Source organism: Camelus ferus, chromosome 2 (assembly GCF_009834535.1).
Source record: "Camelus ferus isolate YT-003-E chromosome 2, BCGSAC_Cfer_1.0, whole genome shotgun sequence".
Lineage (NCBI taxonomy): Eukaryota > Metazoa > Chordata > Mammalia > Artiodactyla > Camelidae > Camelus > Camelus ferus.
The window spans coordinates 28,669,741-28,696,069 of NC_045697.1; the positions used below are offsets into that span (position 1 = coordinate 28,669,741).

At 33.1% G+C, this 26,329-nt stretch overlaps 1 protein-coding gene across 2 annotated transcripts in view; it reads right to left on the reverse strand.

The window, feature by feature from the left end:
- Positions 1-26,329, reverse strand: part of PDS5A (PDS5 cohesin associated factor A) — a 116,786-nt gene that overhangs the window by 12,278 nt on the left and 78,179 nt on the right. The window contains exons 19-30 of one of the 2 annotated variants that reach the window (XM_006188970.3): positions 24,535-24,658; positions 23,562-23,720; positions 20,785-20,853; positions 19,512-19,648; positions 16,259-16,382; positions 15,734-15,938; positions 15,122-15,236; positions 6,242-6,374; positions 5,599-5,718; positions 3,468-3,530; positions 2,606-2,751; positions 1,506-1,614 (exon numbers count right to left, since the gene is read on the reverse strand). In XM_006188970.3, coding sequence (XP_006189032.3) covers positions 1,506-1,614; positions 2,606-2,751; positions 3,468-3,530; positions 5,599-5,718; positions 6,242-6,374; positions 15,122-15,236; positions 15,734-15,938; positions 16,259-16,382; positions 19,512-19,648; positions 20,785-20,853; positions 23,562-23,720; positions 24,535-24,658 — 1,504 coding nt within the window. Of the gene's footprint in view, positions 1-1,505; positions 1,615-2,605; positions 2,752-3,467; positions 3,540-5,598; positions 5,719-6,241; positions 6,375-15,121; positions 15,237-15,733; positions 15,939-16,258; positions 16,383-19,511; positions 19,649-20,784; positions 20,854-23,561; positions 23,721-24,534; positions 24,659-26,329 lie in introns of both variants that reach the window. The other variant, XM_032496239.1, reaches the window with a different exon arrangement.

Here is a 26,329-nt window from a genome sequence, read left to right on the forward strand (position 1 = left end):
TTCATCCTTCATACTACAATCTGATTTCCCTCACAGAGTAAATAACAGAAAATGTTCCAATTCATGAACATGCATATCCAGTTTGTTGGATAATATTTATATACATAACTAATGAATTTATGTATAAGTTTATGTATCAATCTCTTTGAGAAATTAGTTAGCAAGAAACACTCCCTTGTATGTTTATCTTCTTTTAGTATACTAGTAAGATTGTTTTTTTGAACCTGCAAGACTGAGGATGAGATCCTGGAAAGAAATGACCATATCATGTTATGGGAGACCTGACTGAGAAGACTATCAGACTTTTGCCAAAACACAACCCCAGTCTCTTCAGGCTACAGCAGACCCTTTAAAAGATTCTTTGCAGGTATGATCAAGTTAAAATAAAGGTTTGGAACAATAAAATATTACAGATTAGTCAAAGTAACATTTTAGTGCTCAGAAATTAGAACGTACATGTCCAATTTATCGTATATAGAATTTTACAGCAAAGGTTGGAAAGGCTATAGATAGCTGTTTCTACTAGATAAATATTTGCATCCTTGCACCACCTCTTAATACATATTTTAAGTATGTTTAACTAAATGACTGTGGCAATATGCATTTCTGCATGTAAGTTTGTTTAGGCTGAATGTTTAATTCTATATAAGAACCCCACAATATTCAAATCTATTGGTTTCTGAATTCTAAGAGTTTTGACAGTGAGAGGTTCCCTGTTACCTGAATCTACTAACATACTGATGTCCAGATAGCAAGCAGCAAGAGTTCGGATGGTGAGAGAGTGACCTAAAAATGTATCCGTATCTATTCAATTTGAGTTCAGATAATGAGTTTGGATAGGAAAAGTTCAGCTACTGTGGAATAACTGTATAGTCCTATGTTTTATGATTTTGGAGGGCAATTCAATAAAACACTGATAAATACTATAGATATATGGTGGATAATGAAAAGCTAAGTATGTTGTCAAGAATATGATTCTGTGGGAAAACAACTAACAGTATCTTATGCTATTCCTCCTATCAGTGTTAGACTCCATTCTCTCCTGCCCCAAAATTGTTAAGAATATTGGGTGCAGTTAAAAGGTCCAACATCAAAGAATGCAGCTGTTAAATAAAAACTTAAATGTATTTAAAAAATTAACTCATTAGTTTAACTTTAAAAAATACAATAGAAACAGAATATTGATCCCCGGCAGGAGTCAATAAAGTTTTGAAAACAAGATCTCAAAAACCTTCAGTTCCTGTTCTTTCAAAGACCCGAGAGAAGTAGTGTGGGAGAAGGATACCATTACAGGTGACCACATAAATGCTGGTAAATGAAGACAGTGGATAAAGAATCATTTTTTGGAGAGTGGAAGCCAGTAAGTATAGCAGAGGGTGGTATATGCACATGTATATTATGCAGGATATATTATTACCCTTCAATGGTGGGTTTCTCACTCCTATCATAAAATAGCAGTAAGAATCTCCATGGAAGAAGGCCACGTGTTAAATTTTAAAATTTACCTTAGTCTTTACTGGGTCAATATTCTTTACAGGTGTGACAGAAATAATTCTCACAGGATTCTCTTCATTTTCACTAACTCCAGTTTCTGCTGCCTCTGAACTCTGTTCCCTGTTGAAGAGAAATAAACCAAAGCTTCCTTATTTTACCACACGAATAGGAAGTTTACTCTTTTGCTAAACCAATAAAGAATCAAGAGGCTCAGGCTGCGTTAGAAGCCTGACCAAGTGAGGTAACGTCAGCAAGATTCAGACCTGTGGTTACAGACTGTTGCTCTCTTGTATCATGCTGTGGATTTCCATTTAACCTTACTAATGTCAGACAGAAATGACTGCCTAAAACCCCTGGAGAGAAAGATTAGTTGTCAAGAAAACAACACAACTATTCTCTCTGTTGACGGTAGGAAACCCTAAAACAAAAATATGACAGATGAGAGGACAGTAGTCTCCAGTCTATGTTCTTAGTGCTCCACAGAGGAGGGGCTGCAGGAAGAGGCCCTACCATCTCTGTAAACCACAGATAGTCCGTTACTTTTTTCATATTGGGGATTCTACGAATAAAAATGTGTTCAGAATACCACCAGTTGAATATAGTTTTAAAATTTCATGAGTTACAATAAAATCTTTAAAAGCCTCAATATTTAGTGGTGATAAGAGTAGGGTCATGTGGAAATTCTTATGCAGTAGCTAAGATAGTAAACACTTGACAGAATCTTTTTATTAAGTGGAAAAGAAAATGTTATTAACAATGTTATCTTAATTCATGCTATACCAATTTTCTTGAGTTAAAAATTAAAAATTAAAAAACATAAATTCAATTTCAGTTTTCCTAAATATTAAATTTCCACATGCCCAGATTTCCAAAATAGTTGTATTACAAATTCTTCCATTTTTTCCATTTAACTTTTCTGCACTTAGAATGCTACACAATGTCTATATTACACTATCAATTTCCATCATTTATTATACTAAAATTCACACTATTATTTTGTACCAAGACATTTCTAAAAGTATTTTTCTGATATAGTGCTTTAAGGAAAAAAGCTGAAAGATGAACCAAGTAGTGAGTGATACTAATAAAAACAACTGGAGAAAAAAATTGCCTTGATCGATTTCCGGTTGAAGGGTTCAGCTCTGAATTTACATTGATATTGCTTCCACTCTCAGCTCCAGTGCTTCTAACATATGGTTTCCTTCCCGTTGCTGATAAAGGCTTGTTCACTGCACCTAGTACTCCAGCAGGTTTTGGCTAAAAATTACACATATGCATGTTATTTTATACTTTACTAAGGAATACATATAAATTTGGACACATGTGAGATATTATTTTGCTTAAGCCCAGGAATTGTTAATTTGGAAAACTGAACCCTAAATTTATTACAAATGGTAATTCTGTAAAACTGTTCATCTGAACATAATTACAAGTATAGGCATTACCTCTATTTAATAATAATTAAGCAATATTTAATTATTCCTTATTGCTCAATCAAAATAAAAGCACCCCTAAAACACAGTGAAATATATAATAGATACGACATAATATCTTAGAGATAAACTACTGAATATATACAGTAATAGTTTAGATACTGTTTATCAAAAATTAAACTTCCTTTTGCTCTTTTAGGTGTCATATTACCTTTCAGAATATAAATGATCTAATTCATTAATACTTGAAAATGATTTCTTTAGCTTCCATATCTAAATTTATTGTATCATTCTTCAGGGAAATCTGTTTTGTGGATTCTAAATAACTTGAAGCCTGTCAGTACTGACGAGAACACATGTTCATAATTCAAAAGTGGTTCATGACAGAAAAAAGCCTGAGAACAAATGCTACAATCCACAACATGATCCCTGAAAATCAGGAACTATAAAATGTGGGGAACATTTAAATGTTATTTCTAAGACTAGCAGAAGTAATATGCACATGAGATAAAGACCCCCAAATTATTTAGTACATAATACCTTTCCTGTTAACAGAAGTACTCTTGTCTCTTCTGAAATGTAACTCTTGTCATTACAAAAGTCCTGTCCCCCCAAAAAAAAAAAAAAAAAAAAAAAGTGAACATGCATACACGTACTTTTACTGTCCATTTAAGTTTTCAGGCATTGTGCCTTACAATAACAATTTCATTTGTGCTGAAAAACATATCAAATCACCAAATAATCATAGCACAATTAAGAACCATACAATGAGTCTAGTTTTAAAATTAAAAAAAAAATAGCACATAAGACTTAGGCAGATGTCAAAGATAAGTTACTTAAACCACATTTTAAATGAAACAATTCTATTTTTTCCTATGGTTCAGGACAGACAATCTACAGTTTATTCAGTGAACTATCTCCTCTTCTATTCTATTATAAAAATGCCCTGGGAATAGCACACAACTAAACCCTCGTGGTGTCACAAAAGCAAAATGACTTACTGCAATTAGGAAGTTCATTAATTTTTAAGTAATCTCACTTAAAAATTAGTTTTTCTTTTACTGTTTACCTTCACAGTAGTGTCACAGAAAAGAACGAAGGGCTTAAATGTGCCTAAAAGAAATCACATTTTTGGAATGTTTTCTGGGCAAAGCTCTATCTTTTTTCCTTTCTTATGTTTCCCCACAAAGACATTTATGCAGCTAAAATAAACGTTACAAATCCTGGGCACCAAAATTCATTCATTTTACTCATGAAGATACTCTATAGCCTCACTTAGCTCATTATCTTAATATGCCTAGTTTTCTACTGTTTTAATTTACACCAGATTAAAAGCAACACGTTAGAAAAGGAAATGAGGAAATCTGCTTACTGAAAATAGGGAAAACCTAAGTTATTACACTAAGAGGCTAAAAACACTCTAAACTTCGTATCAAAACAAAAACAATGAGAATTATGTACAGTGACAAACAGCAATTTTAATTCTTGATAATGGGATTACTGTTGCATAAAGATTTATTTGTACTATTCCAATAATAATAGCCCTAGGTCAACAACAAAGTAAATTTAAACTCAGGGGTTCACTTAGGAATATTTATAAAGACCAGTAAATTCAATTAGAGGGCAAATAACTTTGTAATCCTTTAATTCCTATCAAAAACCAGGCACAGTAAATTCTGAAAACTAAAATCTGATTAAAATTTTTGTCAAAGTATGGCATCCCAAGTGGAAGCTCCGTTTCTCACAGTGTTCCTCCGTAAAATACTCTAAGGGGAGTATTACTCTGAAACATATCTTCAGGTTTGATAATGTGTAGAAAAAAATTTTTAATGCCATATTTTTTCCAATTAAAAATATTTAGGATTTTGTTTCTTAGACAAAACACAGGAAAGTTAAACTTTAAAATACCACCTTAAAGCAGAAGACAAATAAAAGACATTCTTTTAAAAAAAGTTTTTAAATCCAAATTAGTTGGGAAACCTTAAAGAGCTTTAGTGAGCTGGAAAATTTAATAACATGGAAAACTTCATTTGTTGATAGCAGAATAAATGTACTATGTATTAATTATTAATAATACTATTTATTAATAAATGCTTACTATGTGACAAAGTCTTAGAAACCTAGATATATTAGTAATTGTTCAGTTATTATCATCACCTACAGTTTAGAGATGAAGAAATTGAAGCTTAGAGAGTTGAGAGAGTTAACTTGTGTAAAGTTCCTCAGGTTGGAAGTGGTTGATCAGAATCCAGGTCTATCAATGACCAAGACCAATTCGGTTAACTCTAACATTTTACTTCATACATAGATGTATATATATTTACACCGTATCAAACATTTTGTTTACTTCTTGTCTGAAAAAATACTAACAGTGTTTTAATAAAATGAGATGAAAACAAAGAAATCTGAAAATTCCTCTTACATACTAGAAATATCCAGAAGGAAAAGCTCACATAGGAACACCACCACCAAGCTCGATTTGTATTCTCTACTCTGTAAGTGAGAATGATATTTTTCAGGCTTTGGAAGACAATCTCTCATTTCTTGATAAACTCGTAGAGGTATTTTTTTTAACTCTGTAGTCAAGACAGTCCAATATGTGCCACTAGGGCTGATGGTAACACATTTAAATCAGTCTAGTGAGGTAAAAAAATGAGGGGATGAAAATTACCTTTTCGGGTTGTGTAAAAAATTTCATTGGAAGGACTGGATCCTTTGGTGAATCTGCATTGCACAAAGCACTTTTACTATTTATAACACACAGGGCCACATCACATACTGTATAAAGTTTCTAGGGAGGAAAAAGAAAGATCATACATAAGTTTCATTAGTGCAAAACAGCCACAAGTACCCAATGTATAAAATGGAATCAAAAGAATAATATGTGGTTATTATTTATTCCATGAATATTCTGCATTTGTGTTTGGCATTTCCTCCTAGTAAACAACAAAAACCCTTCATCTTAATTTAATATGAATATCAAGAACACATTAAAAATACCAAACCAAACTAAATGAAACATACAAACAGAGTATCTACTTGTCTGTGACTCTTACTAAAAGGTCATAAGATAGCATGGTTATAAATTTTACAAGTTCTTATCCCCATGCTCTATAGATGTTTTAGTATCTTTTCCAGAATAATACACATTCTTGAATTAATAGAATTCAATTTTAATGAAATGAAAAACTGACTATAACTTTTAATAAATATGCTATAACCTATTTTATTATGTAACAGGAAAAATAATTGGGACAAGGGTCATATTTTTTCCTCTAACATCTTAATACCCATTGGTCTAATACATATCTTACTTCATTTGTCTTGGATTCATCTGGAGACTGGGCATCTTTTGTTAGTTTGATGTTCTCTGCCATCTTCTTCATAAAGGCATGGCTATTATTTTCATTCTTTGTCATTAAAACTTCAAGCATGAACCATAGGCACCTAAATGGTAAACATATTCACTTGGTAAAGAGACTAACTGTAGTTGCTTTTGCTAATGGATTAAATATATTACTTGGAAGCTCTGTTGTCCAAATACAACAAGAGTAAAATATAGAGAAAACTCTAATGAGAGTAATAAAAATAACTTGCTAATAATATTCAATTCAAATGGAATATTACATCTCAAAGTAAAACAGTGAAAGTGAAAATATTGCTTAATATGAGAAAGTCTGATGGTTTCATGAAGCACATAAAGATTCATTCTATAGGTATTTAATAAACATTCAGATGATATGATGTGTATTAATGCCCAGCAATGATGAGCAAACCAGCATATAGCATATATAGCATACAGTCCTATGATTTTTATTATTTGCAAGCTATATAGAAGATCTAGGATTTGTATGTAATTCTACTGTGACATAACTGAATTTCATGTCCTTTGAGGCTAGTGTGCATAGTAACCAATCATTCAGCTAAACAGTCATATCTCAAGCCATTTTTGCTGTTTTCCATTTGTTATTGTGTATTTATTTAATACACAAAGTGAATTCTTGTCTCTCTCGTTCTTTTATATATGAAGTTCCGTTGTATCTGCAGTTCCACCAACTGTGGATCTTGTAGTACTGCTGTATTTACTATTGAAAAAAATCTGCATATAAGTGAAGCCACAGAGTTCCAACCTGTGTTCTTCAAGAGTCAATTGTAAATACAAAAAATAGAGGCAGTAATGGAGGAATTAAATAACAAAAAATATACATGTAAGATAGAAAAGTGTATGGCATAAGTAATTCCTTCCTTATCAGTGATTATTTTAAAATGAAAGTAGATTAAATCCTCCAATTAAAAAGCAGAGATATGGAGAGTGGATTAAGTAAAACAAACAAACAAACAAACAAAAAAACCCCCAAACAACCACCTATATTCTATCTATGAGACTCACTTTAGATATAAAAACAAAATATTTGAAAGTAAAAGAATGGAAAAAGTATATTTCATGCAAATAGTAACCAAAAGGGAGCAGGTGGCTATTTTATGATCAGACAAACTGGATTTAAAGTTAAAAAAAAAACAAAAAAAGATTGCAAGAGACCCAGAACTCTGCTGATGAAAGGATGAAAGGTTCAACCCAGTAAGAAAATATGACTATTGTAAATACATACAAACCTAACAACAGAGCCCCCAAAATCTGTGCAACAAAATTGACAGAACTGAAGGGAAAAATACATAGTTCTACAATAATAATCAGATATTTCAATACCATGCTTTCAATAATGGATAGAAAAAATAGAAGGAAACCAAAGAAAATAGAAAATTTGAACAACACTATAAACAAATCAGACATGTCAGACATACATGGAACACCCCAACTAACAACAGAATACAAATTTTTCTCAAGTGCACATGGAATATTCTCCAGAATACACCATATGGTAGGCCACAAAAGAAGTCTTAATACATTTTAAAAGACTGAAATTATAAAATGTATCTTTTCTGACCAGAATGGCATGAAATCAGAAGTCAGTAACAGAAAACAGGGAAAACTGGAAAACTCCACATACATATAACCCACATACTTTTAAATAACCAATGGGTCAAAGAAGAAATCACAAGGAAAATTAGAAAATACCTCGAAACAAGTAAAACAAAACCAACATACCACAACTTACAGGATTCAGTACTGGTAATGCTAAAAGGAAAATTTATCACTGAAAACACCCTACATTAAAAAAAAACTAAATCTCAATGAATATCCTAACTGTACACCTTAAGAAACCACACACCTTGACTAGAAAAAGAAAAGCAAACTAAACCCAAAGCTAGCAAAAGGAAGGAAATAGTAAATGAAATAGAAGATAGGAAAAAAGAAAAACCAATGGGACCCAGTTATTTTTTAAAAAATCTAAAAAACTGGCAGAATTTTTTTACTAGACTGGCAAAGAAAATAAGACAAATCACTAAAATGAGGAATGAAAGAGGTGACATTAGTACCCACTTAACGGAAATAAAAAAGAATTATAAAAGAAGAATATGAAAAAGAATATGTATGTATAAATGAATCACTATGCTGTATACCAGAAATTTACACATTGTAAGTCAACTATACTTCAATAAAAAATTAAACCAGAAAAAAATAAAAAGGATTATCAGCAAATACTATGAACAACTACAAATCAACAAAATGAATAACCAAGTTAACAAATCTCTAGAAACACACAAACTAGCAAAATTGACTTAAGAAACAGAAAATCTGAAAATACCTATAAGGAGACTGAATCAGTAATTTAAAAACTCACAAAAAAGAAAAGCCCAGTCCAGATTCATTCAAAGAAAAATTAACACCAATCCTTCTCAAACTCTTAAAAAAACTGAAGAGGAGAGAATGGTTCCTAACTCATTCTATGAGGCCAGAATTACCCTAAAAACAAAGCCAGACAAAGATACTACAAGAAAACTATAAGCTAATATTCTTTATTAATACAGACATAAAAATCCTCAAAAAATACTATCAAAACAGAATCAGCAGCATATTAAAAGGACTATACCACGACCAAGTGGAATTTATCCTGTGAATATAAGGGTGACTCAACATTTGAAAATCAAGCAATGTAATATACTACATTACAAAATGAAGGGGGAACATCACATGATCATCTCGATGCAGAAAAAGTATTTGAAAAAGTTCAGCATCTTTTCGTGATAAAAACCCTCAATAAACTAAGATGAGATGGGAATTCTCAATATGAAAAAGGCCATATATAAAAAACCCACAGCTAAAAACATAGTCAGTGGTAAAAGGCTGAAAGCTTTCCCTGAAGATAAAGAACAAGACAAGGATGCTGGCTTTTGTCACTTTGACATATCACTGAAGTTCTTGTTAGAGCAATCAGAAAAGAAATAAAAGGTACTGAAACCGAAAAGGAAGAAGTACAACTATTTCTCTTTGCGAGTGACATAATCTTATATGCAGAAAAACCATAAAGAATCCACAAAAAAACCCTGTTATTAGACATTACATAGCATCAAAAAGAAGAAGATATTTAGGAATAAATTTAACCAAGGAAAAACGAGATAACTATAAAAGAGTGATTAAAAAAAAAGACTTAAGTTAATAGAAAGAAATCCTGGGTTCACAGGTTGGAAAACTTAATATTGTTAAGTTGGCAATAACACCCAAAGTAACAAACAGATTCCATACAATCCCTACCAAAACCTCATCTGGCATTTCTTGCACAAATGGGAAAACACATCCTAAAATTCATATGAAATTTCAAGGAACCCCAAACTGCCAAAACAATCTTGAACAAAGATGGAGAATATGTCCCAAAGTTAAAACTTACTATAAATCTATAAATAAAACAGTATGGTACTGGCATAAGGATAGATATACAGACATAATGAACGGAATTGAGAACCCAGAAATAAATCCTTACATATATGGTGAAATGATTTTAACACGCGTGCTAAGGCCAATCCATGGGGAAAGAGCAGTTCTTTCAACAAGTGGTACTGGGAAAGCTGGATATTCATAAGCAAAAGAATGCATCCGGACGCTTACCTTATAGTATATACAAAACTAAACTAAAAATGGACTAACTGGACTAAATATCTTAATTCAAGAGCTAAAACTGTAAAACTCTTAGAAAAATAGTAGCAAAACTTCATTAATTTGAATTTGGCAATGGTTTTCTTAAAAATGACAACAAAATTATAGAAAATAAAAAGAAAAAATCAATAAACCTGACTTCATTATAAATGTGCATCAAAGGACACTATCAAGAGTTTAAATCATATATTGGTTAAGGAATTAATATCCAGCTATATAAAGAACTCCTACAACTCAACAATAAGACAACCCAATTTAAAAATGGGCAAGGACTTGAATAGATCATTCCGCTAAAGAGGAAGGATTAAAAATGGCCAATAGCACATGAAAAGATACTACAAATCACTAATCATCATGGAGATGCTAGTCAAAAGCATAATGAGATATCACATCACACCTATTAGGAAGGTATTTAAAAACAATAAATACTGATTAGGATGTGTAGAAACTGGGAACTCCTGGCACTGCTGGTAGGAATGTAAAATGGTGCAGCTGCTGAGGGAAACAATTTGGTGGGTCTTCAAAAAGTTCAACACAGAATTAGCATGTCACCCAGCTGATTCCACTCCTAAGTATTATACACCCAAAAGACTGAAAAACAGGGATTCAAATAGATACTTACATGTCAATGTTCATATCAGCATTATTCACAATATTACCAAAAGGTGGAAACAGCTTAGGGTCCATCAATAGGTAAGTGGATGAACAAAATGTGGTGTGTGCATGCAATGGAATATTATTATTTTAATTGAAGTATTGGTGATTTACAAGGTTGTGTTAACTTCTGATATACAGCAAAGTGATTCAGTTATACATATATATTCTTTTTCAGATTTTTTCCATTGTAATTTATTACAAGGTACTGAATATAGTTTCCTGTAATATACAGTATGACCTTGTTGTTTATTTTATATATTATAGTATGTGTCTGCTAATCTCAAACTCCTAATTTATCCCCTTTCCCCCACCCTTTGGTAGCCATAAGTTTGTTTTCTATGTCTGTGAGTCTCTTTCTGTTTTGTAAATTAAGTTCATCTGCATCCTTTTTTTAGATTCTACATATAAGTGATATCATATATTTGTCTCTGTCTGACTTACTTCACTTAGTATGATAATCTCTGGATCCATCCATGTTGCTGCAAATGGCATTATTTCATTCTTTTTTATGGCTGAGTAATACTCCATTGTGTATATGTACACAAAATCTTTATCCATTCATTGATCAATGAACATTTAGACTGCTTCCATATCTTGGCTATTGTAAATAGTGCTGCTATGAACACTGGGGTGCATGTATCTTTTTGAAACAGTTTTCTCTGGGTATATGCCCAGGAGTGGGATTGCTGGGTCACATGGTAATTCTAGTTTTAGTTTTTTAAGGAACCTCCATCCTGTTCTCCATAGTGGCTGCACCAATTTACATTCCCACCAACAATCTTGGAGATTCCCTTTTCTCCACACCCTCTCCAGCATTTATATTTGTAGACTTTTTTATGATGGCCATTTTGACTAGTGTGAGGTGATACCTCACTGTAGTTTTGATTTGCATTTTTCTAATAATTAGCGATGATGAACATCTTTTCATGTTCCTGTTGGCCATCTGTATGTCTTCTTTGGAGAAATGTCTATTTATGTCTTCTGCCCACTTTTTGATTGGGTTGTTTCCTTTTTTGATATTAAGCTATATGAGCTGTTTGCATATTTTGGAAATTAATCCTTTGTTGGTAGTAACACTTACAAATATTTTCTCCCATTCCGTAGGTTGTCTTTTCATTTTATTTATGGTTTTCTTTGCTGTGCAAAAGCTTTTAAAAGTTTGATTAGGTCCCATTTGTTTATCTTTGCTTTATTTCTTTTGTCTTGGGAGACTGACCTAAGAAAACTTTGCTATGATTTATGTCAGAATACTTTACCTATGTTCTCTTCTAGGAGTTTTATGGTGTCATGTCTTATATTTAAGTCTTTAAGCCATTTTGAGTTTATTTTTGTGTAGGGTGTGAGGGAGCATTTCAACTTCATGATTTACATGTGGCTGTCCAGCTTTCCCTATATCACTGTCTTTTCTCCAGTGTATATTCTTGCCTCCTTTGTCAAAGATTAATTGACTGTGGGTGTGTGGGTTAATTTCTGGGCTCTTTATTATGTTCCATTGATCTATGTCTGTTTTTTTGTGTCAATACCATGTTGTTTTTGATTACTGTAGCTTTGTAGTATTGTCTGAAGTCTGGGAATCTTATGCCTCCAGCTTTGTTCCTTTTCTTTAGAATTTCTTTGGCAATTCTGGGTTTTTGGTGGTTCCATATAAATTTTAGAATTATTTGTTCTACTTCTGTGAAAAATGTCATGGGTAATCTGATAGGGATCACATTAAGTCTACAGATTGCTTTGGGCAGTATAGCCATTTTAATATTAATTCTTCTAATCCAAAAGCATGGGATACTTTTCCATTTCTTTGAATCATCTTCAATATCCTTTATCAATGTTTTATAGTTCTCAGCGTGTAAGTCTTTTACATCTTTGGTCAGGTTTATTCCTATTTTCAATGGAATATTATTTAGCCATAAAAGGAAATGAAGTTCTGACAAATGCTACAACATGCATGAACCCTGAAAGTATTGTGTTAAGTGAAATAACAGATACAAATGGACAAATATTGTATGATTCCACTTACATGAGGTTTCTAGAATAGGCAAATTCAAAGAGATATAAAGTAGTGGTTACCAGTGGCTGGAGACAGATGCAATGGGGAATTGTTACTTAATGGGTACAGATTCTCTGTTTGGATGATGAAAAGGTTTGGAAACACAGTGGTGATGGTAGCACAATACTGAAAATGTAATTAATATTTTACTACAATAAAATAGTGATACAATAATAAGCCACTTCCACAAAGTTACATGACCGCAGTTTGAAAAACATATTATTCAACACTTCAAATTACAAGGTAAAAAAGAAAAATATAAGGTAACTTAAAATGAAATGTTTAAAAATATTCAAAAGAATTGCATGCTAGATAGAACCAAAAAATATGTGCCAGTGATTTCAATTCTAACTCTAATTACTTCAGTACTTCAGTACTCTTTCCACATCACTGCTGCCTCTCTTAAGTCTAATCCCTTTTCCACATGACTGCCTTGCAACTGAAATAGGGCTAAAAGGGTCCCTAACATAGACCTTGTGTTTGAGGCAAATACATACATTGTCTTTTCATTTTATAAAAGTGCTTTGTGGGAAATTCCAAAATAAAAGTTGTTTAAACAAACAAACAAAAAACAAAAAAAAGAAGAGAAAGAAAAAAAAGAATTTACAAATATAAACATTTACAAAATAAACAAAAGTTAGAATTGGAAGATATTTTAGGAATTATATATTTCGTCTTCTGCATTTTACGGATAAGCCCAGAGAAGTAAAGGTTTTATTCACAAAGCTGGGACTAGACTCTATGTCTCCTGAAAGATACTTATGTGGCTTCTTAAAATATATACCAATTAAAACTCTAAAAAACAATTTTCTTTAAGGCAGACTTATTTTCAAGCATTTGAAGTATAAAGACAATATCACTCAAATGATGTGTTGGAAGCAGCAACTGAATGACAAGCCTTCAAAATGTAAGGAGCTCACAGGCTGATGCCTAAGAGTATTGTTGGACAAAATATACCTCTTCCAATTGTTAAGATTTTGACACAATTTCAGTGACCAAAGCTTCAGAAGGCAGACATAAATGCTGATTACAACTTTAAATAAGACTAGGAATAAGGCTTAATGTCACACATAGAAAAATCATAATGCCTTAAATATAAGGTGAAGGAACTAATTTAAAAGTGCAAAGCAGGGAGCTGTCTCTACCAGCCGTGCTGGCTGATAGCTCTTGGCTCAAGTGCTTTCTTTCCCTGCTGGAGCACTTTCCTTCCATTTCTCCTCCTGAGCAATAAGTAGCTGTTCATTTCATCTCTCTGTCTCTGTCATCCTTTCATAGCCTGCAGCAAGTACCCACACTTTGGTGGGCTTCCTAATTTAAGGATCCCTCTATGTGCTAAAAGAATGATGATTGTCTCATACCTGCCATTGGGAAAATGCTCAGTAAGGATGCCCTGCTCAGTCTTTCTGGCCCTCTCTCCTCCCCTTCAGAGCAACCTTCCTCATTTATTCTCTCTTTACCCATAAGCTCCCAAAGAATGGAGGGTGGGACAGAGTGGGAACGACAGTATAGGAGACTGCCATTTGGGGGATGCTCACTCTGACAGGGTGGGAAGTTCACATGGGGGTGGCGTGGGAAAACAGAATGCACAGTTCAGGCTCAGTTCCTCCCTATGACTCCTCCCCAACTTTACCTGATCTTTCCCTCCCTTACTCCAGGGAATGGTTTCCCATTGGCTCAGAACACTTAGAGCCTATTAGAACATGAAGGCTCCAAGCTTAAAAATCCCAGCTCAGAAATGCCTATTTTCATACAAAGAATAGATATTAACTTTACTTAGAACAACTTAAAAAAAAATGCAAAGCAAAAGCATAGCAATGGGAAAATAAATATTGTTTTAAAGTTTTTTGGAAGTCATTTGTAGATAATTCTAGGCAACCTCAAACCCTTTCCCTCACCCTGCATCATATACAAATTTCTGTTTTACATAAAGATGCTTCTTAAACAAGTGTTCTATAATTGTTTACTTGCCTGGCTTTCCACTAGAGACAAATTTCTGACTAGTGTAACAAATTGAATTTTGTATTACCATAGTCCTGCCACAGAATATCTCCTGTGTGCGCATATTTTTAAGGCATTATCTTTTGAAGTTGAAAGTAAAGTTGAACTTTTCAAGGAGAGAAGTTTTCTCTACATGGCTTTCTAAATTATCAAACTTCAGTAACTGAAGCCTATCTTAATACAAACAGTAAAAATAACATAAAAAGCAAACCAGTCTATCTCATAGACTCAGACAGTTTACTGCAAACAAATAGGAAACAAACAAAATCAAACAGAACCTGTTAGATGGGAACAATTTTTTAAGATAAAACTTAAAATTTACAATAAAAGAACAAAACCACAAAAAGGGTTTTATTCTAATGGAAACAGTAACAGGAAAAAAAATCATCATCTTTTAAAGACTAAACATAATTTTTATAAGTCTTAATCAACATGACTTACTCTTTAATATCACGAAGCTGATCAACATCTTGCGATCTTGTAAAATCTGGATCATGGGCTAGCAGGTGGATCATATATGGAACTACATATTCAGGCAACAGTGATAATAATTTCTCTAAAGTGAAAAAATTATTAACAATAGTGATAATAGCTTTTATAATTATCTTTCCTAACATTCTAACTACTTCAGTTAACATGTTTCCTTTTGGTTATTTCTAAATTTGAGGCAACATGTTACCTAGATGATACTGAAATACTTTTCTCAATTTTGAAGGCTACTAAAGACAAAGAATAACTTAAGATTATACAGTGGGTTCCTGGTAAAGCCAGGAAAATAATTCATTACTGCCCAACATCAGAGCAATGTGTTCAAATCAAGCCACACTAATGACTGTAAAAAAAAATGCAGTTCATCCTAATAGTTTTATGCATTGTAAATAGGACTCAGAAATAAGGATTTAAGATTTTAAGTACATCTTAATTACAACAGCATAGTATGAAAATTCCAGTGCTATCATAAAACTACAATAGAAATATATGAAATAAAACCCCCTACAAATCAGTACATTGAGAAGATATATTTGCACTTTGGGAATTTTCCAAGTTACTTACCAGTAGCCATGGGGTTCTGTTTAATGTACTCCCTGCGTATGCTGATATTTTTAAGCAAACACTGTCGTGCATGTGCTCTTCTCTCCTTCACAGGATCTTTGGCACACAAGGCAAAGATCGCCATATACTCCAATGGGAGCAGTAACTTCACAAGTGCCTTATGTAGCTTCTGAGCAAATATCTGCCTTACTTGATAGCACTCATCCTACAGCAGCACAAAATCAAAAATACTTACATAAAAATATTAGTACTTTCAAAACCATGTCAAAAACTCCTAGTTTATTTTTTGAAAATTGGCAAACATTTACAAAAGAGAAGTTTACGCATTTTTAATGTCTTCATTTTAAAAAAAGATAATTACACTGAAGGAGTAAATAGCTTAATATTTGGGGGATAGCTAGTTACAGTAGTAATAAACCTCTTTTGTGCACAAATCCATACAGTAAATGGATCTATAATCCATAGAAAGTAAATTAATTTAACTTCGAAGGCCAAGTAATTAAGAAAAATAAGATTGTTACTTACATTAATAACAAGTGCACAGAGCTGAAACTGTTCTGGGGTTATAATTTCATGGTAACAAGGTTCCTGAGCAAGCTTCATTATGGCACTACCAGCAGCTAATCGCAAGCGAGACATATCAGATTTACTATAAACAAACAAAAAAGAAATAAACATTTCCTATAACTATTATTCATAAAATGCTTCAATTCCTTTTTGACAGTTAAGAGCTTTAGCATAATTTAAGCTTAAAATGACATAATGTACAAATATGGAAAGTTACTTTGAATCTTGAACTCAACACAGGGAAAAAGGCTCCAATCATTGACTATCTGATATTAAATTTATCTGCCTTTATTAAAAAAAAATTTTGTTTATTTTATTGAGGTATAGATTTACTATATATTAATTTCAGGTGTACAACAGTGATTCAAAAAATTTTTAAGGTTATACTCCAGTTATAGTTACTATAAAATATTGGCTATATTTTCTACACTGTACAGTATATCCTTATAGCTTATTTACTTTATACAAAGTAGTCTGTACCTCTTAATCCCCTACCCCTATCTTGCTCCTTTACTAGTTTGTTCTCTACATCTGTGAGTCTGTTTCTTTTCTGTTATAGTCACTAGTTTATTTTTTCAGATTCCACATATAAGTGATAACATACACTATTTGTCTTTCTCTGTCTGACCTATTTCACAAAGCATAATACCCTCCAGGTTCATCCACGTTGTTCCAAATGGCAACATTTCATTCTCTTTTATGTTTGCCTTCATTTTTAGTTATGCTGTAGCTTAGATTCTCCACCACAGCCAAGCAACTCTGCTTACACTCACAATGGCACTAACTGCAATGCTACCAAAAACCACTTACATTACGAACTGTATTCTTCATTTTAAGAGAAAATTCATTCACTGTAGAAAATTTGATATTGAAAAATTGTGAAAAATTAAAAATCACCTATCAGTTAAAATCTATTTCCTACAATTTTTAAGTGTACACACACACACACGATAGAAACAGAGCTTAAGTCTACACAGGTCTGATGAAATGGAGGGGCTAGGAATTAGGAGTTAATTTGCACCAGAAAAGGGGAGGCAGTGTCTCTCAGGTACTAGTCTCTGGGAGGAGACTTTGCTTTGTAGCATCAAGTATTCTGAGGGAACCTAGCAGGTCCAGGCACTCCCACCCCCACCGAGTGGACTTTTATTATCTAAATGGTAAAATGTGACAATGATATGGTGAAAAGACATTCTTCTTACTTTCACTTCTATGTGGAACACAGCATAGCTTTCATATTTTGAAAACTTCAGGAAATGTGGAAAACTTGGCCTGAATCCACAAGTGACTATTATTTAGCATACTAGAGGAGAAAACATGGCACTCTTGGACCACACGACTACCAAACTGAGCACTGGTAACAATGAGGGACCCTCAAATGGCTTCTGAGGCAAATGATTCAGGAATTAAAAAAATTAATAGCTACTATTTGGGTGCTTAATCTATGCTAGGCAGTGTATGAAACACTAATTTTCACTCTGTAACATGAGGAAACTGAGGCTTAGAAAAGTGATTTATACAAGTTAAAACAGCTAGCAATGGAGTATAGAGTTGAATAAGCCCAAGGTGAACCACAGGATATGTAATATCTGATTAAGACCTGCCTAATAATTTCGTGGTATGTATGTTCCAGTTAACCATTTCTGTTTTTTGTGATGATAAAAAATGCTGCACAGGGCATGTTTGTGTGTATAGTTTTGGATGATTCTTTTTTCATGAGTGTAATAAAGAGTCAAAGGATAACATTTTTAAGGATTTAGACACAAAACGTCAAACTGTTCTGCCAAGACTGTGCCAATTTATATTCACACAAGTAATGAGGGAACCCATTTCCCTGATCTCATGGAGCAATGGTTGCTTAAAAAAATTTTATTTGTTGATTTAACAGGCAAGAGATATCACTTAAGTTAAAATTGTATTTATTGTATTTAGTGATGCTGAACATTTTTTTAAAAGATAAAATTGGTAATATATAATCTTCAGCTCTATTGGGGATCCTGACTATTTGTCACTGATGTATAAGAACTCATTATTAAGCCTCTGCTATACACGGTACATAATTTCCCCAAACTTAGAACTTCTTACTATCTCCAATCTTCAGTCTGTTCATGCAAAGCTACTCTTGGCTTACTCTATGATAAAAATAACTTTTCATCATTTTCTTCAGTTTATCAAAGCATTCAGCATCTCTATTGTAACTGTGCAATATCTTATCTCTTCCACTAGAATCTATATTCCTTAGAGGGAGAAGTAATTGTACCTTTAAAAAAAACTTAGCAGTACTTGGAATGATCGTGCTCAATAAATGCTGAATGTATAAATGAACAGTAAGCCTATCCTCTAACACAAATTCTAAAGTAAGAATGCAACACAAGTAGAATTTTTCAGTTATTTTTCCTGGACCCTAGTAAATCAAGAATTTGAAAGAGACAAGGTTAATGAAAATTTGGCTTTTATTTTCATCTTAAAAGGAAGAGAAAGAAGGATAGTGTGGGGGTGGTATAGCTCAGTAGTAGAGTGTGTGCTTAGCATGCACAAAGTCCTGGGTTCAATCCCAGTACCTCCATTAAAAATAAATAAATAAACCTAACTATCCACTCCCCCTCCCTCTAAAAAGAAGAGACGGTGATTTCACAGATTTGAAGAGTGAAAATGTGTAGAAATGGAAACTTTTTTTTTTTTTGCATCTGCAGAACTTTGAATACTCTTCAGCAAACCACAGGAAGGCTGCAACTCTTCCTTCTTTGAACCTATACTAAAATTTGTATTCCTTTCATGGCACCAAGTTACTTTACTTGTTCAGTCACCACACTATAGGGTAAGTTCCTTAAAGACAGGAACTGAATTTTATTTGTTTTTGCTGCAATGCTTTTCATAGTGTTTCATAAAGAGTAGTAATTCAACAAATACTTATTTAATTGAACAAAATGTTGAAGCTAACTGTAACACTGCTATAGTGATTATGACTAAAAATTTACTGGAAAAAGAAGTCTCTAGGAATGAAGAAAAATATACCATCGTTATTGAGATATAAACCCCAAATGAGTACATAAAAATTGAATGCAAAGCACATAGTGCAGTTACAACAGTCAACAATAATTAATCCACAACATTGCAAACTGACTATACTTCAATGAAAAAAAATTAGTTAATCCTATGTAAGCTTAAATAAGATCTTGAGCGTAAAAAAACTGAAAAGGGAGAAAAATCTCACCTGATCCTCTTTTGCTCTGTCAGGTCACCCTCACTAACCAACATCGCTGATAATAACCGAAGAGTTGAATTGGCAGATTTGGACTGGTTGTTTTTCATACCCAACAGCCATCTTACCAGAAGTTTAATTGCCTGTACCTATAAAATATTAACATGCTAAAAAAAGAAAGCAACTTAAAATTCCACTTAAAGGGAAAATTGGTTTATGTTAGTTAGATTTGTGAATTACCTAACTGCCAGCAGACATATTTTAGTAAACAAATAAATAAACAATATTTATTCTGTTTAATCTGCACCAGGTACCTTCCCCAGAGCTGTAAATATATTACTTTATTTACTCTCCCAAACAACTCTCTGAGCGAGGTTTTCTTATTTCCAATAAATAAGGCAATTTAGACACATTACTATGATAGATGACTTGCCCAAGGCCTGACTCCCAAACTCAGACTTTTCACACTTGGACACTTGTCCAATATTTTCAACTTATTTAAAAATATATTGCTTAAAAATTATTTAAACTATACTAATTTTAGTGATTAAAAATAACTATTTAGATAGACTTTAGTATTTTTTATAGTACTGAAAAACTATTTTGAAGAAACCATTAAGTCTGATTCAGTCTCACTTAACATTCTGATTTAAAAACAAAACTAGGAGATTCTGTAATTATTCATAGTCATAGTTACTTGGCGGTTTATACTCAAAAGGTTGTTACCAATATACATGAAAGAACTAGCTAAGGATCTAGGTAGTATTTATCATATTTATTGACAACCTGAAAAAAGGAATTGATAGAATATATGATGACTATGAAGTTACTCAAGGTGAAACAGATTATCAAGTAAAATGATAATGAATAAATTTTGTTTTAAATCCCAAGACTACCACTTTAAAAATTTTTACCAGAGTACAATTTAAATCTATCAAAAGTTACCAATTCGATGACAACCATCTGTTTTTGACAAGTTAATATTTATATGCTTGTAGAGCAACAGTGGTAATGAGACTAGACTTGAGATGCTTCTGAGCATCAACATTCTACAACAATCTCTGTGTAAAACAGCCTCACTGCAATTGTCTTAGCAGGCAGGCAGGTCTACAGAACATTCTGACATACATATATAAAAATAACTCAATAACAACTAAAATTTGAGTAACATACAACTTTTAAAGCACCTGATTTAAAAATGCTTATTAGCTGTTAGGTTAAAAAAAGATATCTATAAATGTTCATTATTTAAACATAAAAGTTATCAAGACCTACACAAATTTACCTTTGCTAGTACTTCAGGGGAAACCTCTTCATCTGGAGACCATAATTTTCCATTCTTTTCACCTGTTGACTACAGACAGATTTTACTTTTAGAAAAAATTTTAAAATTTTGCTCGTTAAGTTTTTCATGCTGAACAATGCAGTGCTCCAGGATACTCACAGGAAATGGACCAAGTAGTGACTGGAAAAGAACAAAGCTGGAGGGCTCAAACTTCTTGAGTTTGAAACTTACTACAAATCTATAGTAATCAAGACAGTGTGGTCAGTACTGACATAACAACCAATGGAACGAAACAGAGAACCCAGAAATCTCTCACGCATATGGCCAATTGGTTTTTAACAAGAATGCTGAGACCAATTATTGGGAACAGTCTCTACAACAAATGGTGCTGGAAAAAAGTAGATACAGCCACATGCAAAGGAATTAAAGCTGGACTATTATCTCATATCATATACAAAAATTAACTTAAAAAATGGATCAAAGATCTTAATTTAAAAGCTAAAACTATAAAACTCTTAGAACATGATGTAGGGAAAAAACTTCATGATCTTGGATTTGGCAAATGTCTGACAAAGGTATAAGACTCAGAATATATAAAGAATTCTTACAACTCAACAACAAACAATTAAAAGTGGGCAAAGGACTCAATATCCAAAGAAGATAAACAAATGGCCAATAAGCACATGAAAAAAATTCTCAACATCATTAGTCATTAGGGAAACAAATCAAAACCACAAGATACTTCTTTACACCTACTGGGATGACTATCAACAAAACAGGAAAGAGTAGGTGTTGACCAAGATGTGGAGAAACTGGAAGCCTTGTGCATTGCTTCTAGGAATGTAAAATGGTACAGCCACTTCGGAAAACAGTTTGGCAGTCCCTCAAAAAGTTCAAAATAGAATGACCATGTAACCCAGCAATTCCACTCCTAGGTATATAACATAAGAATTTGAAAACAATGACTCAAATGTTCAGATCAGCATTATTGACAATAGTCAAAAGGTGGAAAAAACCCAACTGTCCATACAACAGAATATTATTCTGGCATAAAATGAAGTTCTTCGGAGGATGGTATAGTTCAAGTGGTAGAGCGCATGCTTAGCATATACAAGGTCCTGGGTTCGATCCCCAGTACCTCCTCTAAAAATAAACAAATAAGTAACCTAATTACCCATCCCCCGCAAAAATGTTCTGATACATACTATAATATAGATGAACCTTGAAACCATTATGCCAAGTGAAATATGTCAGACACAAAAGGATAAATACTATATGATAAGAGGTATCCAAAATAGGCAAATTCATGGTGCAGGAAAGAACAAGAGAGGTTACCAGAGGCTGGGGGGAGGAGGCAATGAGGAGTTACTGGTTAATGGATACAGTCTCTATCTAAGATGATAAAATTCTGGAAATAGGGGTAGTGGTTACACAACAACGTGGCTGTTTATTTTAGGTGGTAGCTTGGGCCATTTTGGAGAGTTACTCAGCTTTCCTGTGTTATCCCCTGTGTATTTAGGAGGTACATGTTAGTAAACTTGTTTGCTTTTTCTTTTCTTTTTTTTTTTTTAGTAAAAGTAGATTTATTTAGAGAGATGTACACGGGGACGGTGGGGGTGGTGGGGAGGTTAAAGGTAGACACATTCTCCATAGAGTGCGGGTCATCTCGGAAGGCAAGAGAGAGCGAGCACCTGTTGGCTTTTAATAAACAAAACAAAACAAAAAATGCCCAACAACAAAACCAAGAACATGGGTGTATATAATGTGAGTGAACTGCACACTTAAAAGTGGTAAAAATGGCAAAGTTTATATTATGTATATTTTACCACACACAAAGGAGAGAACCATCTTAAAACAGAATTTATCAACAATCAAGTCATCACTTAAGAGATGTCTTAAATTTTACATTTGTTGCCCGCCGGCCACATCCATCAACAGTGCAGAGAAAAGCATGAATGCATGCAATGGGAAATGAGACTTTGGCCAAACTCTTCCATCCTTGTCTATCTCGTCCAAACAGGGAGAGGGAAAAGAGGAAGGAGTGCACTGGCAAGTATCTTTCTTTTTAAGTTCAGATATTGAGGGTTCAAAGACTATTGAACCATGTAGAAGGACTAGGTAACCTGGGTAGTTAGTACTGCATTGAAAGTCATCCACAATTGTCCAGCAGGTAACACCAATTTGTGTCTTCATTCAATTAACTCTTTTATTTAGATCCATTTGGTAAAGTGGTGATTCCAATCAGATGTATGGTTCAGAAATCACTCAGGGAGCCTTTTCAAGCTAGACATCCCTAAGCTGTAACCCAAAGGTGAATAAATCAGGGTGCGTGCTTGCTCTCTCTCTTACATGCGCATCTTTCAATAACTAAAACAATACATTAACTCTAGTCCCAAAAGTGCAATGTAATTAATTACATTTCAAGAAGCTAGTCAAATACAATTCCAGTTATATTTTAAACAATGTTTGATAAAACAAAAAGCACTCCAGTAAATTGTCCTTCAAATATTAGGATAACAGCATCTGACTTACACTTTTCACTTCATGATTCATCCATCTCATGTTCTCATGTTTTTCTTTCTTAAATATTAAGTTCTACTAATAGCTACACAGAAGTCAGAATGTCATTTGGAAATTTAAATAAGGAGGGAAAATATATAATAACTTAAAAGTAAAAGAGAATTATATAGAGAGAGAAGCAGAAATGCTGTTTCTGTGACAAAAATGCAAACCATCTTAATCTCATGATTCTAAATTTAATTAAATGAGAAACTTACCCTGTCATTCATTAGCAGATCTTTCACAATAAAATTTGCTACTACAGATTTCATTGGGGAAGCAAATTGATCTGGTGCTAACATGGAAATGTGGCCCAGTGAAACTAATGGAGTTATAAGTTGTTCTGGTACATCAGCATTCAGACTCCTGCTGAGTGGCTATAAAAATAAAACAGTCAAAATTACCATTCTGTTCTATAAATATCTAGACATTTTACGGAAACAGTACATGTTCCTAAGTCCCTGAATTTATCACGCCAAAACAAATCTGTTCTAATGAGATGATCAAAAGTAACTTCAGCCGTACTAAACACTTGATTCTTATTCTACATTCTGAAATTTAATAAGATTGAAAGAATACAGAATGATAAAAGAAAAAAAAAGGCCCACATAAAAGGTACAATGCAAGAATATTTCTGCACTGTCAAATCAGCATTATTTTCAAGTCATGTGCAATAGGTTTGTTATGTTGGTGGATTTCTTATCCTGTGGGGACATTTTAAATGATCATGGATCATTAAAAATAAGAGTTTACTGGGTTCCATTCATACTGCATCCAATTTATGGTAATAGGAATACTTTTCTAGTAGTGGAATCAGGCCATGGATCATACATAAGGAAAGGCAAACAAAACTAATTTTCAAGTAGGGTTGTCAGGCACTTTAAGCTGGGTGATTTAAAGTCATCTACTAATAATTTCTGAGGCTAATAGGACCACTGAGCCAATAAGCTGACATTAAGTAAAATGTAACACAAACACACAAAACATCTTTCAGTATGTAGTATCTGAACATATAATCCCATCTAAAGTATGGGACTATTTAAAGTGCTGAATAAAAGAGAGTCCCTGCTCCCATGGAATTTATTTTCTGGAGTGGGACTAAAAAGCTAAAAAAAACTACCTTCTATCTTTATCAAACTATAGAGCATAAAAATAAGAATCAACTAAAACACATCCTATAGTTACACATACCTCAAAAATCTGTGCAAGCTGGACTTCTTTATTTGTGAATATGGCATGTATACAGTGAACGGCCTGTTTTGCTTGGTGTGGAGTACCTCTCTTTGCTTTCTGATGTAAAATGGGAATTAAGGTCCTGGAAAAAAATATCATAGTTTTTAAAAAGCCCATTAACCACAAGTAGTTCTTTTTGTTGTCTCCTACTTCATCTCCAGAAACCATTTGGATGTATGCTGGTAGAAAGCCTCTTTTAAAAATTACCTGATCTATAGAAAGATTTAAAGCTCCTTCTCTGTCACCAAGTAAAATCCAAGAAATAACAATGCCTCAAAAAAGGCTACTCCAGGAGATAATTTTCACTTTAAAGCCACTGCATGAATATGGAGAAATAAACAAGCCACCCTTAATTTATAACCTAAAATTTGACCCATACCATAATTTTACAGTTACCTTCTAAGAAGATTCCTAAATTTCCTACTTCCCTTTCACAATCCCCTTCAGTTATTTTAAAGCAGCCATGGTGGGGGGTGGGGTGGGGAGGAGCAAAAGGCCAAGTTTTACTTAAAAACTGAAATGAGCATACCAGTAAAAGGGAGAATGAAAGGATACAGACACATAGATAGAAAAGTAATAAAACATTTAACAATTATTAAGTACTTGTGCCAAGCACTGTTCTGTTTTTTTTTAACATGAATTAATTAAATTAATCCTCAAAATAGCCCAAAGAAAACTATTATTATAGTCATTAAATGGATGAGAAAACTAAAGCACAAACATATTCATTTAAATTTCTTAAGGTGACAGAGCTAGGAAATGGTGAAGTTGGGATTTGAAGACAAACATTTCTGTTCCAAATCTATGCACTTAACCACACAGACACTGAAGATTAAAAGTAAAACAATCTTTCTATAGGACAATATGGAAATACATAATACAGTTATAATGCATTAAGTGTTGATGATATGGGAAAACATTTAGTAGAATGAAGAAAATGGCATGTTTGTATCAACTTATTAAAAAATTGGCATATAATCAAGTAAATAGAATATTCATAAAATTATATATCAAAATGTTAATAGTGACTTTCTTTTCCTTTTTCCTTTCTAAAGTTTCAGCTTTTTGCAATGAACTTATTACATATTTTTTTTAAATCAGAAGAAAATCCACAGGCAAAACAAAAAATTTAAGGAAAGATACTTGTCATACATTTAATGCAATACTATTTTATAGATTATAAGGTCACTGATACCATATGCAATGTGACAAAGGGTCCTCTTATACTAATGGGAGGCTAGACATTAAGAGCAATACCCCAGACCCCAGGTCATGCACCTCAATCAAAAAACTGGAACATATGCTAGTCAGTATAAGTTTAATTTGATATTTATGAACATGCCACATTTCTCTCCATGCAGATTTAGAATTATGAGAGGTATTTTCATGCCCAAATAGCCTCCTTGACTGAGCACTGTTTAAGTCTGTATTTCAAACCAATTTACCAGGGTAATAGTTCTTGTAACACTAGTAGGTAACAAAGGAAGATACCATGTTGATCAAATTATTGTTAAGTGTATTATTAATTAGCCTAATGAAATGGTGATACATAAGTCAACTTTAACCTTTCTAGTGTGCTATAATCCAGTGATGTCATCAGGGTTATTACTGAGGTCTGCAGTGTTGTGCTTCTCTGCTTTTCAGTGATTCTCTCATTCCTTCCCCATTAGTCTTAACAACAAGAGGTTTTATTCCTTGTGTCCAAAGTTAACTCTTCCACTGCTTCTTTTGGGATAGAATTCCTTTAAGAATA